The 17,455-nt window shown below is 36.0% G+C and overlaps 3 protein-coding genes across 3 annotated transcripts; all 3 read right to left on the reverse strand.

Annotated features, from left to right (window-relative positions):
• Positions 1-4: 4 nt before the first annotated feature.
• LOC128868304 (deubiquitinase DESI2) lies at positions 5-2,283 on the reverse strand. The gene is made up of 5 exons (XM_054110222.1): positions 2,007-2,283; positions 859-1,229; positions 490-798; positions 345-433; positions 5-282 (listed from the first exon to the last, which is right to left on the reverse strand). The coding sequence occupies exons 2-5, from the start codon at positions 991-993 to the stop codon at positions 201-203; spliced, it is 615 nt and encodes a 204-aa protein (XP_053966197.1). The 5' UTR covers positions 994-1,229; positions 2,007-2,283; the 3' UTR covers positions 5-200.
• Positions 2,284-4,161: 1,878 nt separating this feature from the next.
• On the reverse strand, positions 4,162-8,500 carry LOC128866732 (transcription elongation factor SPT5). Its single transcript, XM_054107691.1, has 12 exons — positions 7,980-8,500; positions 7,784-7,908; positions 7,547-7,684; positions 7,041-7,491; positions 6,904-6,974; positions 6,661-6,827; positions 6,350-6,522; positions 6,018-6,271; positions 5,757-5,952; positions 5,384-5,699; positions 4,905-5,318; positions 4,162-4,833 (listed from the first exon to the last, which is right to left on the reverse strand). Exons 1-12 carry the CDS (start codon positions 8,382-8,384, stop codon positions 4,265-4,267), a joined length of 3,279 nt encoding a protein of 1,092 aa, XP_053963666.1. The 5' UTR covers positions 8,385-8,500; the 3' UTR covers positions 4,162-4,264.
• Positions 8,501-12,047: 3,547 nt separating this feature from the next.
• Positions 12,048-17,094, reverse strand: LOC128866648 (benign gonial cell neoplasm protein). The gene is made up of 5 exons (XM_054107543.1): positions 15,154-17,094; positions 14,740-15,096; positions 13,705-14,682; positions 12,449-13,223; positions 12,048-12,383 (listed from the first exon to the last, which is right to left on the reverse strand). Exons 1-5 carry the CDS (start codon positions 16,652-16,654, stop codon positions 12,248-12,250), a joined length of 3,747 nt encoding a protein of 1,248 aa, XP_053963518.1. The 5' UTR covers positions 16,655-17,094; the 3' UTR covers positions 12,048-12,247.
• Positions 17,095-17,455: the final 361 nt, after the last annotated feature.

Here is a 17,455-nt window from a genome sequence, read left to right on the forward strand (position 1 = left end):
CGAGTATAGTTTAATATTAATTTAAGTTTAATTGTAAGAAATCAAATGTATATATAATATCTTACAAGAACAAATTTTAATTTAATGTACATAAACCTACAACTGATCTGAAGTTATTCATTATCGTTAATTACATAATAATAGATTGTTTAATTTTAGGGTGTAAATTGTTACTATGTTCTTTCCTATTCCCGTGGTTCTCAAAGAGGACTGGCGTCGGATTCATCACGTTCGTGGATTGCAGTTATGCTCTGTTGTAAGGCATTTGGTGTTAGCCATTCTCTATAAAAAAATAAATATATATACACATTTAGCTTTAACAAATTGATAAGAAAGAATGTTACTTTGGCAAGCATCTTTGAAGAAATGGCACACAGGAGCTAAAATGTGCTAGGCGATTAACCCAGCTGGGGATTTCTTGGCCACAAAGAATCTGTAAATTAAGTAGTTGCACCTGCATTTAATAATGATTTCAAATATTGTACAAACCTGAGTAAGAGAGCTGGAAAAATGATTACAGTTGTTGTTCATTAAATGGTATCGATCACCACGAAATTGATTACCCAACTCATCAACAATGCGTCGAATTTCTTCATAAGTAAAATCAGTGCAGCCGATTTGTATACTTTGTCTAAATTGGAACTGCTCCCCTAATTCGTCATGATCTCGGGGTGTTATTTCGAAAACACCTGTAAAAGGAAAAGGATGTCCTCCATATGCGAACTCTGTACCAAATATTTCAACGCCGGAATGGAAAACTCCTAAACCTATCGATGTTGTATATTCATTTATCCAATACTGCAAAAAATTATTAAATTTAGTATACACATGACATGAAATTGTTTATTTAATATTTACCATGTCATAGACATTTAATATAACTGGTTCACGATTGCTCATGTTTGTTGGTAGTAATTCGTCGCTCCCACTGTCTTTAGGTACGCCAAGGCAACTGGGAAATGACAAATTGCAAGGTAGGCCGTTCGAAAACATTATATATTAAAAACTCCGATGTTATAATAATATCAATAGGGATGAAATAAAAAATTTCAATTTATAATCCAATAACGAGGCAATTTTTTGTGAGCAAAACAATCAAGCATTTAACTATAAAACTCGCTTGTATGTTGTTGTTTGGTATGTATGTATGTTGTTTTCGAGAGGGCACTACTATTTAGATAAAGCTTTTGTGGAGGAAGACTACGAAAATTATCAGATGGTGATGAGTCCTGTGAATAAAAGGTAGCTGATATTAAAGGAATAAACATTGCAATATAAAGGTTTACATACATATAAAATATGCATTATTCTAAATTAAACATCAACTCAAAAGGTTTAACTGTAACATTAAAGTAACATTTTCCTCTTTATTTAATCTAGCCCAACCCTATAACTACCATTATCAATTTTACATGACTCAGCCGATAAACAATTTAAATTTCAAAACAATGCGCGGCCTAGAAATATTTCTGGCAATCGGCAAAAGTATATATTCGGCTATTACCACAAAAACATCAATCCCTGAACTGCATTATGATCTTCATCTTAAATCTTTTACACATATTTACCCAACAAAAACCGTAGTGACCAGTAGAGCATCCAGCTTTCTATGCGACTAAGGACTACAACTACAACGGCATTCTCTAAAGCATATTCGTATTTTTGGGCGATTGACTTGCTATTGCCACACAACAGCCTATTTATATTATTCGATATGCAAACAATTTCTAAACGAATGTATACATTGCATCGAAAAGTGCCACTTCTTTATACCAAGTTTTACGTAGACATACTTGTATGTATGTATGTTTTCATGGGTATGTATGTAATCTATTGCAGTGCGAAGCAATTGTGCTCTCGATTGACATGCACAGCTTTGTGTTTGGAACAATAAGTTCTCCTTGCTTTTTAGTAACTAATAATTCAAAACAAACTAAATTATATGAGTTAATAATAATTATCCTTAACGTAAACACTTATTCCGGATTTTAATATGGCACACGTACCAGAGAATGGCTGAGTTTCTTGAATACTTTGAGATCTTCTCGTAGGTATCCTAACGCACACAAACGGACGAAGAGAATTCGCCTGGAACATGTTTCTATCGGCAAGCCAAGTTATTCTTCCTCTATTAGCGTTTTAATATAACATTTAAGAAATAAATAGTTGATAGCAGTTCTGAACTAAAATATCTGAATGCATCTGCCATCCAAATTTTTCTTCTGCAATACTTTTAGCGTCTTATAATATACTAAAGTTGATTATCGTCCAGGTACGAATGAGAAATTGAAACACATTTTTAATTTAGCTGGTTGCCAACTTTCAGAATATGTTTAAAATAAAAAACACAAATATAGTTGCCAGATTCAGGGCACAATAGTCATCCGGAGTTTAACTTAAGATACTATATATTAACACGTTGGCTGCCACGTATCACCGGTGATCACAAAAAAAATCTACCCCCAGGTGCCAAGCAAAAAAAGTCATGTTCCCGTTTGAATTTTAACGAGATATTTTTACCAGGAATAAAAGTCACCCTCCTGACGCGTATGAGCACGTTTTTGTGCTGTGTTCACCGGTGACCACTTGCCGTTTTTTTAAAACTATTTTTATTTTTTTTGAAATGTGATCACCGGTGATCAAAATAAATCAGTATCAAACTTGAGTTCATAGCGAGCAGTTGGTTGCAAATTACAGTGAAATATAGTGAAGTGAAGTTGTGAAGTCAATGGAAAATTCCAGTGTTAGTGGTGAGGATTTTAGTTCAGATGAAGATGAGTACATCCCAGATTCAGGCAGTGATACAGAGAGTGCCAATTCAATATTACAGAAAGTTTTTGACCGATGAGATATTGGATATTATTGTTGAAGAGACAAATAGGAATGCAAACTCTCAAGTAACTGGCATCGGTATTCGCAGCAGCAGTAGGATGAATATGTGGAAAGATACTGATCGCCAGGAGATCATGGAGTCTCTGGCCATAGTCATGTATATGGGAATGGTAAAATACCCTGCAATAACCGACTATTAGAAACCAAGCACATTGTTCAAAAACGCATTCGTCCCACAAGTTATGGCTCGTAACCGGTTCCATATCTTGCTCAAATTCATTCACTTCGCAGATAATGCCCAGTCCTCTGAAACAGTGTCAAAAACTTATAAAATGCAAATATCTGACTTTCGTCAAAGCATTATCCTTTTCATGAGTGGAAAAGATAGCGCTTCAATAGCGCGCTCACCTCCGCAGGGAAAACACTTTTTAATAACGTCGACAGAAGCAACAAAGGATGGTAGGCGCAAGAGACATCGTTGCGGCATGTGCTATTCAGAATTAAAGACGACAAACTCGTCGTCAGTCGCCAGGAAGGAGGCCAAACTAGTGGCAACATACTGCGCCCAATATGAAATAAAATATTTTTTCTTTTAAAATAAACTTTCAATTTTCCCAAAACTCCTTCCGTTAGGGTCCCAGCCCCTAAAATCTAGGGGCCTAAGCGTGTATCACTGGTGATACATTGGCACCTGGGGGTAGTTTTTTGAAATGATCACCAGTGATACATTGGCAGCCAACGTGTTAAACTGGACTGAGTGTTTACTTCCTCCAGAGCCTGGGTAGCTGACATTTTGTTTTCATGGTGGTGGTGATGATTATCAGACCGTTAACCTGCTCTCAGCGAATTTGAAGGAATCAGTTGATTTTCTAACGTAACAGGGGATGTGACGGCGGTTTATTGGCAACAAAACTGATATTGTGCTGGCGATATAAGGAAAAATCAACACAACGATTATTAATTTTACTCGTTGCTATCTGAACAACGACTGATTTGAAGAGCGTAAAAAACGTATGAAAGGAACGGGCACAATTCTGCTGCCGATACCCTCTGACGTCCAGCCGAAGCTACTCTTATAATTTGGTTTCGGATGGTTAAACCTTGTAATCTACCATCGTTGTAATTACGGCGGCGGTGAATTTGAGAGCCAGTTAATGCTCTTGGTTAGCTCTAACTGTCTCTCTTGCGATAACTTGTAAGCATTCAATTTTTAACTGCTATCGATGACAAACAAAAAAACCTATTTCTATTGATAAATTGTCTATTTGGCACGAACCACTTAATTTAATGATTTCATTTAAATAATAATGTTAGTATTTATGAATAAAAATCATACATTTTTTTGGTGGATACTGTATTTATTTTCACACCCGAGAAAAAACACGTACAAAATAGTTGGCTAATGTTTTTTTATCTTTTCAATCGTGTTTCTTTAGTCAATGGACTTCATTTTGCACAAATAAGCGGTTGGCAGCAATTTAATTTCGTCATTAATCTGGCAAAGACTGGTATCCTTATCAGATACCGATCTTACTTTTCCCACCGATTCTCTTTCGTCACCATAAATAACTTTGAATTCATCGCCAACTTCTGGAGGTACAGGTGCCAAATGTTCGCTCACAATAGACACGCTGCGATCTTCTTGACGCAAGAAAACAGAGCACACTCCATTCGAAACAGTACGAATAATGCCCGTTTGCCCAACTAAATCAGCATCGTCATGGGTATGAATTTTAACTTCAATGTCTGTTGTACACCAATCTCCGATTGGCGAGTCCAGGCTTGCTCCTGGAGTTTGTGGATTATATGGTGATTGCGGATTCCCACCTGGTGTATTTGGGGAATAAGTCGATGGAGATGGTGTGTTCATATAACCAACTGGATAGGGGGATGGAGCCGGGCTGGGACTTGGATTGTAGGGACTATAGCTACGATCCGATCCGTATAAAGTGCCTGGTGTTTGCGGTGCGAATTGCGTATTCATTTGATAGCCTGGTGTACCTAAAATATACAAAAATTAAATTTTATGTAAGTCAATATGCATTATATCTGCTAAATGTGTAAGATCATACTTGGGTTGTAACCAGGGCTTGGGCTAGGTTCTTCCAGAGTGTAGTCAAAGTCGTTGGTACGTGCCGGAGTATTTGCTATACTAGGATCCCAAGCGCCATGGCGCGGAGTCATGCTACCGTCGTGCGATGGCGTCATTGTACCACTGTACGGAGTGCGACCTTCTGAATCCCAATTAGGCGTTTGATTGCCAAGCAGAGGTGTCTTCGATCCCACTGCTGCATAAACTGGTGTCTGTGAGCCATATCCAGGTGTACGTGCTGGAGTACGACCGTATGTCGAAACACTTCCGCCCTCTTTTCCAGGAGCTCCAACCATAGCAATATGGTTACGATCTACTGATATAGTTTGGCATGATGTATGCAGTTCCACGCGAACTGTGCTCTCAGTGGCATCCTTAACAATTCCGACAACTCCTAAGGATTAAAGTTTTGCAAAGTTAATAAAAATAACTGGTTATGACTGCCACTAAGCTTGTTACCCTTATATGGTCCGCCGCTAATCTTAATGGTTTTCCCTAGTAATTCACGATCGCGTGTTACACGGAACCCACCACGACCTCCTCTACCGCCAACGCGTCCACCACGCCCACCAGAAGGATGCATAGGCGATTGAATGCGTGGAGACATGAATCCAAAGCCGCCAAGTGTACCAGCATTGTTTGCCTGACTTTTACTACCCCCAGCCAACTGCAAATGACGCGTTTTGCAAACAAATATTCCTCCATTTTCTGTGTACATACGGCAATGCAAGAAAGCTAAGCTTCGATAAAGATGTTTTATTTCACCAGATCGGCCCTGAAAATATTTTTACGCTTAATATTATGCAGTGCCTCCCTAATTTTATTTACGTACAGCATGTGGTCCTTCCATTACTTTAACAATATCGCGGCGCCTTATTTGATTTTGGTCTGCATCCAGAGCAATTGTATTGCGATTCTCTCGACGCTTGTGTAATGCTGTCGGTTTGCATTCAATAACTTTCCCATGCATTCCTAAAACATGAAAGTTCTCCCGTTCCAATCGTACAATAACTCCAACATTCTGTGGACTGGAATATTCAAAATCAAATGTAAACTTATCGATCTAAAAGAAGATATCCAAAAATAAACTTACTCCAGTTGCACAAGATCACCCCATTGAAATTGGCCAAGGCAATCAACGCCGGTAGCCACATCAGAACAAAGTTGCAAATCACGTGGCAAAACTTCCAGTTCGTGATTTGTTAAATCAGATACCAATACAATGCGCATCGGTTCCACCCGTATGATTAAACCAGTTTCTCCTTCGTAGCGTCCTGCCAATACCCTGGCATGATCACCAGTTTTGAAGAATTTGCGTAACTCACTGGCTTTAAAGATTAATGGATCCTGTCAAAAGAAAATATATTAAATATTAATATATATATATGTATATATTGCGATTGCTCATAGAAAAATTTAACTTACTTTAAGATCTTGATGCTTTGGCATTACTGTTATCATGCCACCATCAATTGCAATTATTTTTGCTTGCAAATTTTCCAAATCACCAACGCAAACCTCTACGTTGTCACCCATAGAGAAGGAATGTGTACTTGTTGGATCGTCTTTTGAGCCCGCAACTATCTCCAAATTGACATCTAGAAAAAATTTCATAAATTCGGAATCAGTTTAAATTGATCTTAGTTAGCCCTGATTTTTAAAGTCTAAGATATTATTTTTAGCTTGGCCAATTAAATATATAAACAAAATTTATCAAGGCAAAATCATTAGGTTACCTTCAGGTTGCTCTTCAAAACGTTCCAATTCTGCCAATGTAGGCTTCACGCCGTCAACCAAAATGGCTGACATTGTAAAATTTTTATACAAAAATCCTTTACGCGAGTAACGATTCCCTTCAAAAAGCAAAAAGTCACCATCTGAATGAACCTCCCCGCCAATAGCTCTTTAAATAAAATAAAATATAAACAATTGCAAGTGTTTTCTATCATATTATAATTTGTAAAACAAATTTGTCTTACCTTACGGCCTCTGGGTCGAAGGGCTTTGCAGCTGGTCTACGTTTCTTTCTGCGTTTAGAATCATCCGATTCCTTAAATATAGACCAGAACATCATTATTATTAAGGCATTAATACAAAATTGACTGTAAAATATTACCGTTGCAGTGGTTCTAAGAGCCCCGCGCATACGTGTATAATCAATTCTGGGCAGTAGTTTTAAATGTACTTGATTTTGTGCCAAATCCACGTAATCAACTTGAGCAATATCGTCCTTATATAAACCACGCTTGAGTCGAACCCATTGTTTCACTTTCAATCCAACTTGCTCCTTTACTACTTTCAAAACATCAGTCATTTCCTTTATGGGCACCATTTCTTGTTTCCATTTGCCCATACGTAAATTGCCAACATTGTCTATAGCGGTTTTTACATGCGTTTGCTTGTATGACTCCAGATATATATAACCCTTAACTCCTTCGGGAGCAACCACAGATTTAATCTGCAAAGGTTCATCCGTATTCAGATATGTGAGAAATTTGCGCATCAATAAAAGAGCGGTGGCTTTCTCCTCGCCAATGCGGCATTTGACCATCCATAGATTAGGATCTCTATAAATTGTATAAGTTAATGAAATATGTGTTTCCCAAAATGAATTATTATTACTTTATTCCCGGCAACAATGTCTGCTGTGTTATTTCATCGGACATTTCCTCACCGCCATCACCAAAGTGTCTTTTAACAACAGATTCATCGGCATATTTCTTTCGTAGATATTCCTCGATTTCATCTTCCTTTTGAGTGCTAAAAATAAAGTAATTTAGTTACAAATTAAAGCATTAATATTTATTATATTTAATTTATTAATAATTATAGTAATATATTAATAGTTTATTATCTTACTCCCATAGATTTGTGCCACGACGTCGTATTTCTATATCTCGTGCTGTAGGGCCTAACTCGTCAATCTCGTTACCAACAATACCAAGTTCGTTAGCTCCTTCTTCCCATTCATCATCTTCATCAACCTACCAACAACATTTCATTACAAATTGCTTTTGTTTAACTATTTTGCTTCACAAATTTGACTATAATTTACCTCGTCATCCACTTCGGCTTCATCAATAATGAAGCCTCCAAAACGTTCCTTTTTCTTCTTCTTTCTTGGGCGATCGTCGTCTTCATCCTCTTCTTCATCATACTCAGAGTCAACCTCATCTCCATCGAGATCCTCACCATCCTCAGGTTCCTCATCACCGGACCGACTGCGACTTTTACGCTGCCTATTACGAGAGGGACTCTCATCTTCCGAGCCCGAGGCGTCTGAACGTGAACGCGATCGCGAGCGCGACCTAGAGGGCGATTTAGACCGAGAACCGGAACGCGATCTATATACTGAGCGAGAACGTGAACGTGAACGCGCACTTCGTTGTGATTTGTTGGAACTTAAGGATCCCTCGTCTGATCCACTATCAGAAGCATTACTTGCTTCGGAGTCCGACATTATAAAATTAATTTTTTAACCAAAAGCACTACTGATAGCCACGAAACTTTTTACAAGAATAATATCGGTTTGCTGAAAAACTTACATATAAGAGAAAAACGTACAACGACTTGAAGTGAGATGCTATTTAATTATAGGGTGATACAAATACGCACCAAATACTAGTAGTCATGGTGAAAATATTTTTAATGGTGTGGCCAATATCAGACCTTAGCGAATTTGGCAGAATCAGTTGATGGGCTAACGTAGCAGGGGTAATGAATTGGTTTGCTTACGAAAAGACTAAGAACGTATTAGTGATATACGAAAAAATTAACAAAATATTACTTCGTTGCCATCTGAACGACAACTGATTGGACGATTGTGTAAATATATATGAAATCATCGTGCAGATTTTGGCTAGCGGCAAAATTTTGTTAGTTATATAAATTTTGTGAAACACAGGCTGAAATAAATTTTGCTCACCATACCTAACGAGCAAACCTGGTATCTATCATCCTTGTCTTGATAGGTATGGTGAAAAACAAAATTTTGAGGGGAATTTTGGATTCACGTCACTTCGCGCACCATTTTGTAGCTATTTTTGAATTACGCACAAGATATAAATGTGACTAAATGTAGGTGTGTTACTACTGGCATATCTATTTTAATTAAACAAAAACTCTCTTTAAATAACGCACAATAAAATTACGCTCTTTCGCCCATTTGTATTCACTGTATTCGTAAACAAACCGTCGCCATGGTATGAGCATTATGGTGCTCACACTCATCAACGTATTGTAGTCCCTTTCCGTTGCCTGTAGCATACACAAAATTAAGCAAAGTTTATCCCGTAGAAAACAACTGCGTTCTTTTAGTTACATATTTACACAATACATCGGATTGTGTGTGTTTGCGTTTGGTTGTATCGACACAATGTTGCCATTAACATTTTTGCATACGCACTTTTACACACATCCGCATTATAAGTTACGTTTTCATTGTATAACAAACTAAAGCCAAAAACCAACAAACGCAATTAGTTCATTTATCTATAATTAACATTGTTTTTAAGTTATGCTAATAGAAATTAAAATTTGTAAATGATAAGGGTGGTGAGAATTTATTTAAATGGGTCTCTCATTAGTTTCATCGTGTCAGCTGATATGAGTGTGAGCAACATTAGTATATTGACAGTATGATTTTATTATACTTGTGTTCCAGTACCACAAACTAAATTTTGTTAAACACATCCCAATGAAGTTAATAATATTTACTTCAAACAATGTCTTCATTTTAAAACATGAAAGTACAGGCAGACAACAGAAATCTAAATTTGTACTGGTTGTGCTCGCCCTTAATTCAGTAGCCGTAAACCTTTTCCATTTTTATATATTTACAGGTAAAACACCTGCACTTATTACCTGATATTGCATTTCTCTAGGTTTTTCCAGTGTATTGATAGTCTGGTTTTCAAGATTTCCAAACCATTGTTGTTGTCGCACTATTAACCACCTACCTGCTTAAATTCGTGAACATGGAAAAAGCTTCATTAAAGATACACTAGTTACCTCATTATTTGGAAATCGAACGCAGGTTGCATTACCTACCTGCTTAGTCAATATTTAAATAAAAAATATTCAAATAAAATTCTGAAGTAGAAGCATTATTTTGTTAGGTTGCGCATATACATACATATGTGCATACCATACATATATATATTTTTTTCTTCACTCCTCTCGTGAGCATAGGGTCTCGACAAGGCTTGTCTTGCGTTGGTGAGTAGGTGATTAGCAAAAACAGGTTTTTACCTGATTGTTTATAAAAAAAACACTTGGGTTTTAGTTTGGTTGAGTGCATTACTGATAACTAAACTTTATTTCTTTAAAAAATACTTATGAATGTATTCTTATGAACGAACATTTTAGTTTTTTTTATATTTCGAATACAGTAGAGGCTATAACTATTAGCCTGCCGATACCAGTCCTAAGTGGTGGAAATGTCCACCTGTCGTTGCTTAGGAACAACGCCCTCTTTACTGCTTGGAGCGTCAATGTTTCACATTTTTCTGAAGAAGGATCGCACAGATGGTAGAGGCAGAGAATGTTAATGGAATTCCATTGGAGAAATGGAAACCAAGGAGAACCAAGGAAACCATCCCTGTACTCAATTTTTTCCTGGCGAATTTGATAGAAGTAATGTCGTCACAGAAAATAAATTAACCAATCTTCGTGTGAAAGTTGCATATTCGTGAATCAATCATTGGATATTTTAATTTTTAAATTATATAATTGACGCGTATACCCTTTTCAGTGGTTTGGCGGAGCTCCTTTAAATTAAAAAAAATCAAATTTCGTCGGGCGGCTGATTCGGCTTTGTTGCCAGACTAAAAAAAACGAGACCAGTATCTCACTTTAATTAGAAAAATGAGAGAGTTCCATATTATATTATATAATCGTTATCAATCTCCCCCCTAAAAATCGAACAAAAACAAAAATTAAAAGTTATGATATTTGTTACACATTACATCAGTGGCGCCAGCAAGAGGAATCGGGCAACTGCGGTAGGGTATGTTCAACAATGCATTATAATGCGCAACATACCATTTCAGAGTGAGCAGTGCGTTCAAAAATGCAAATATGGCAGTACTGCAAATGCAACGCGTTCTTAAACATCATTTTTGTATCAAAAGTCGTGCATTATTTGCAGCAAAAATTTTCACACTGCCAATAAATACGCTAGTACAATGTCTGATGAAAAGTGGGTATTTAATTATTTATTTTAGTTTTTAATACAAAAATTGATGAAAAATACGATATTTAAACTTTATTTTATTATACTTTTCTTGGTTTTAGTGATTACTTTAGTACATCGGAGATAAAATTACTGCTCAGAGTCCGACTGAGCATGGAGAATGAGTTCACATCGGGAAGGAGGAAAAAGAGCGTGCTCTAGGCTAAGGTCGTAGATGAAGTAAAAAAAGTTAATAAAGATTTAAAAATAGATAGCAACATCGCCCAGCGAAAATTTTCTAATTTACTCATCACATATGTATAAGCGAATAAAAAAAAGATATTAAACTTTTGACAAGATATGTCCTTCTTTTAAGCTTTACACGGTTTTTTTTTCTTAAATTTAATAAAAGACTATCGGTTTTTTCCTCACATACATCGTCCATGACCAAACTTAGTAACAATTCCATTTTACTGCACAGCGCGTTCATAAATGCAACAAATCTATTTGCAATTTTTCAACAAATCTATCAGTTGCATGAATTGTCACATTGACAGTGCTGCCAGCGCTGCAAGTACTGCGCATTATAATGCGTTTCCGAACATAGCCGTAATAGCGCAGACACATCAACTCTAACGAAGTCCTCAACAATCTGTGTGATCCTTCTGGCAGAAAAATGTAAAACACAGATGGCGCTCCAAGCAGTAAAAAGACGTTGTTCCTAAGTTTAAGACTGGTAGCGGCAGGCTGATCACCTACCCTGTCAGAAATCAAATAGATTAACGTAGCGAACGCAACACAAATGTCTTGTCGAGGCCCCATGCTCCCGAGAGGAGTGAGAGAAAAAAAAACATAAGAACTTCATAGTAAATAAGAACATCAGATAAAAACACAAACAAGTTTACTTTTTATTAATCTTATAGCAGAATTCACTTTATTTTCAACGATTGATGCGCGGTAAATTTTTCAAAATTAAAATTCAAACTTTATTCCATTTGTTCGAGTTGATTATATGTTGCTCCGAAGTAAAAGTATGACAACTATAAACCGTATACATTATTGATAATTATAGATACGATTACATACCAAATTTGCGAATTTTCAACTTAAATATCTATGAACTTCATTTTCATTTAAATGAAATGTAGCTGTTAGTTATAATCTAGCCAATTATTTCGAAAAGCAAATAGATCTAAAATTATTTTGCCAATTAATGTATCGATTTGAAAGGCATTTCGTTTTTCAGGGAATGAAGGCACACACATATTTTGATTTGAACAAATTTTCCTATAAATAAAAAAAGTATATTTAAAATAATTTATAAGCAATTTTTAAGTTAATATCATACTTACAAAACTTCGCTAATAGGTATTTTATTTTTAAAATACTCTTGCAATCTGAATGCCCCAAATATCTTTGTAGCCACTGCCACCATGCAAAATTGATCGGGATTCCTGTTGTACAGAATTACGAAAGTCAGTTTGTCACACTTCAAGCAGGGCTCAACTACTTTTGAAACGGCTTCACGAAGCCAATCTTGTGGATATTTTCGAAATACTGAGTCTGAATGCGATAGATAAACAGCAAAAAATTGTTTTTCCAAACAAGAAAACTTATAATCTCGTTGTCCGTCCGAAACGTACTGTTTCTTTGTGTCAACTCGTTTCGAAGCGTTGTCTTTTTGAATCGTATGAACAAAGTTTGAAAATTTTCCTTCATTCCAACTTATAACGGAATTGAATGAATTTATAAATTTGTTCGGTACTGCCTTAGGACGTAAACCGATGTTAAATGGCTTTATAAAACCACATATCTGATCTTCGATAGCAAATACTCTTTCCAATGTATCAAACAAACGCGATGCTGCAGTTAAAAAAGTGTTGGTGCGTCGCCACTTGTCTAGGCTGCCACAATTCTGCAAGAAATTCATATAGGCGCTATAAAAATATTGCCGTGATTTAAAGAGCAGTTGAGCAGTGGTATGTTCCATTTTCATTTCAATCCAGTCATCAATATAGAAAATTGACATTGTAGCTTCTTTATCAGTCGCAATATGATTTCCCGGACCTTGATAGTTGCCATAATTACTAAGAGGACAAACGTTTGTCGAATGTATCTTCGGTGGACCTAAAAAGCACACAATGTTGAGTGACTACTTTTCGTAATAATTACATATTCCTTAAATTCTGGGCGCCATTCTTTTTGTACAAAATAATAAAATGTGCACACATGACCTTTAAACGGCATAAGGTTGCATATGAAATATCTTCTCATCAGAAAAGTATTATATTATTACTATAAAAAAATTATTTCATTTTGATATCTCATGTTAACCGATGTGTCACACAGATTATATACATACGCATATTATATATAAAAGTGTATAAAATATTTCGATTAAAATTATTCTACACTTTATTGCGATAGTAACATTTTCAAGGATCTCGACTTTAGATTTTGGAGTTATTTAAGATACATTTTTGAGTGCGTCAATTTATTGGACCTCTAGTCTACATTTTACTACAACATGGTTCTGATTGAATACTTAGTCTTGTGCACATTTCTAATTTTAATATTCATATTTTTGAACAAAATAAATTAAGCATACCTGCAAACATAGCAACAGTTAATGGCGATACCAAGGAACAACATCGGATGCTGATACGGTTAGCACTATTAATTTCATTTCCATACACAATCCAGTTGGAGGGAAATGATCGTGCATTGGAGTTTAGCGGCTCCAAGGCGAGTTCTCGAAGAATGGATGCTGGATGTATGACAAGCTCCTTAGAGCTATTGCATTTAAGACGCCCTTCAAATGTGTCGACGATGCAAAGACAAGGGTAAAGACCAGCCGCAAGCGTTGCCTTAATCATGGGCCAACTATTTGACTTTAAATTTATATAATGCATGCTCAATTGCCCTTGGTTGTGTATAAGCTGTGATGAACGTAATGCGCCCACTAAATGTGTGCGTATGTCGCAAACTTTTTCCAAAATTCCATTTAGCACATAATCATGTTCGTCTATAAGCACCATTTCTGGATTATCGTCTCGCAAATTGTTTTGCCATTCTTGATATAATCGTAGATATATTAAATGATCCGAAAGTATACTTTCTGCTAGACGTTTTCGCTCTTCCTTTACTTTGGCACGGACCTCTTCAAAAGCGGCGTGATTTTTATTATCTATCTCGCTGGGCAATTCCAATGGATCAAAAGTTGATAAAAAACTGACTATTGTTAGTACGGGATCCAGGCATTGTAAAAGTATTGCAAATACGAGTAGTTTTCCTAACTGGCAATCGATTGGAACATCTATTAGCCGACATCCTAACCATGTCACGTCTTCTAGTTCATCAAATACGTATATTTTCTTCAAACTTTCGACTGTATTGTGTATGTGTATAAAGGGTGCTTTCGAAATTGTTGATTGCAAATATTCCGCAACCATTGTATGCGGTGATAATAATTTTACAGTTAAACAAATTCGATCCAGCGGCATTGTTAATAAATCCGCTGTATAGGTATTAGACAAACTTTCGACCAGAAAAGTGGGAATAAAACGAAAGCATAATACGCGCTCACCTAAGAGTTAGAAACTAGTATTGAGAAAAATTTAAATAATTGAATATTTCTCCGTACCTTGACGACTAGTTAAACGTGCACGATTTTCAAGTGCTTCTTTAGCTACCCATTCATAAGCAACCTCCTTACAAGTCGCATCTGCATTATATTTGGTGCGTCGTGTTCTTGCCAAATCAATTATATATTTTAATGGATATTTCGGAATAACGCTTTCAATAATATCTGTGGCAATTATAACATTTATACATTCGGGTGTACCTTCGATAACCTTATCCAAATGATCCTTTTCAATATTGTTATGCAACATGTACAAGACAACTTGTTGTGGAATATCGCCTATCATTTTACATCGCAATACCCAATAATTCATACGCAAAAGTTGCTCATAATCAGCTACTATAATAACAATATTACCTGTAATTAAAAATATGTCTAAGTTTTCATTTATATGGGTAGATTTGTATTACCTACCAGGTTCCCATTTCGTACTTAGCATCAAAACTTTAATAAGATCCATTACTAAACTGTAATCCAGTGTTGATGGATTTCTGTTTTTCAAATTTGGGACGCTGCTTAGCAATTCAACACTCTTCATATTTCCTCCGGCAATCGCGTTAGATAAAGCGTTAAGATTTTGTTTATCCATTATACAGGGATCAGCAAATTTGTCCAATAATATTTTTATATGTGCGACATTTCCAAGTTTAGCAGCTATAATAATCGCAGTCTTTCCAGTTATAGAGTGCCGATAATCTATGGAAATATTTTCACCTTGAACCATATACAAAAATGATTCAAAAACTTGATCGGCACCAGTAAGCTCATAATTTTCAAGTATACGGTCCACATTGAAATAATTTCCGTAAATCATTCGCGACATATTTGTGTAGTTCGTATACGATAATTGGGTATTTAAATGGTCTTTTTCTAGTACCCTTTGTATATCTTCTATATGAAAAACGTTAAATGTTTGTAAAGCAGAATCCGAGGGAAATTCCAACTGAAACACTTCACCCTCACCAAAATACTCTAAAAAATCTGAATTGTGCTCAGAATTGGAAAGTAATATTATTTTGAGATGTGCGTGGCAACGAAGAGCAGCGCGTAATTCACATAATAATAAATCAGTAAATGCTTCATGTCGATGGACATCACAAACAACAATATGTGAAATATGCCGGAAACTATCAACAATACTTTGACCCATAAGTACACGCAGCAAGAAACTTGACGTGGTATAGATAAGGTTTGATCCTTCGCTGATTCGACTCTGCAGATGTATTTGAAAAGCAACGGTATTTCCCACTTTTTCACCTAAGTATTCCGAAAGCTTTTCACTATTATGAATTGCCAATAATTGCTCTCTCTCCACACAAATTATTTTACAATGAGCTCTGCGTTCAGCACAATTTTCAATTATATACATAGGCAATCCGGTCGATTTTTCAAAAATGCAGTCACCATTCACTATCAGCACCCGACTACGGCGCACGGCTTCAAGTAAATGTATTTTGTATGGTTTTAGAGAGCATTTGTCTTGAAAACACTGTTGTCCACGAATATTTTGACGAGCCATTGATTGTTTCAAACCCAAAGAGAATCGATGTGGCGGAATGGAGGGCCTTGCACAATTTGGGCTGAAAAATTCCGGTGACATTTGCATCTCTAGTTGACTACCAATAAAGTCACTTTCGCGTTGCAGCATAAAAAGCTCTTTTTCTGTATGTGGGGTCAGACGTAATTCTGGTATCTGATTCATAAAATGCAAGCAATCCTTTTTAAATATTTTGATGAATTCAATCCCATTGTGTAGCAACGGACGACAGTTGTATCCAAGTTTAAAAGCATACTCTGTAAAAATAAGTCTTTCTGTTGAACGAAAGGATCCACAAAATTTTTGGCAACAACGATTGCCATCTTTAAAATGCATTAATTGCTCAAAAATATATTGGTGCACAATATTTCTAATCATAATGTATGAAAGGTTCACGATGTCAAAAATTCAAATTCAAAACGGAAAAATCGACTGCAATATTTTAAAATAATCAGAATGTCGACATTGCCAAATAAGAGTTCAGAATTAGTACAGCATGAACTTGCGATTTTATTTTAAGCAATGAGAACCAGAGACCTGAACCAGCAATAAGTCATCGTTTGTCAACCATTTATATACTCGCATAAAATATGTTTTCCATTAAGATGTGTTATGTAACCAGTTATCGGACTTATAAATCATCGTACGAGCAAAATGTACAAAGCTATCTGCACAGACTGGGGATATGGTATAATAATTACCCGCTGCTTGTGCTAATTAAACTCTGTTTACAGTCAGACTAATTAAATTAGCTGTCAAGTTTGTGTATACAAAAATACGTTAAAGTGTTATTTGGCCACGCCTCTACACAAAGGCAAACAACCTTCCGTGGTAAATTCTTACTCAGTTCTTTCAAAATTTATTAGAATGTGTATATTGAGAGAAAACATAAGGATAACAATAGTATATTTTTCCTTTGACACCAAACAATCTAATATCAAATATCAAATATCTTATTTTGTACCGTGAACAAGATTTTTAAGTAGGGAATATAAAATATCAGTTTACAGATCTATTGGCACACAAATTGAAAAACTAAAAAATGGAAAATATCATATCGCCCGATATGACATTAGCAGCTCGTCAATGCTGAATAATTTAAAATGGTGAAATGTCAAACGAAGAAGAGGGCGCCCCAGAGATAGATGGCCCGAAGATGACCTTGCGAAGCTGAACGTG

Source organism: Anastrepha ludens, chromosome 6, assembly GCF_028408465.1.
Source record: "Anastrepha ludens isolate Willacy chromosome 6, idAnaLude1.1, whole genome shotgun sequence".
In the NCBI taxonomy this organism is placed as follows: domain Eukaryota; kingdom Metazoa; phylum Arthropoda; class Insecta; order Diptera; family Tephritidae; genus Anastrepha; species Anastrepha ludens.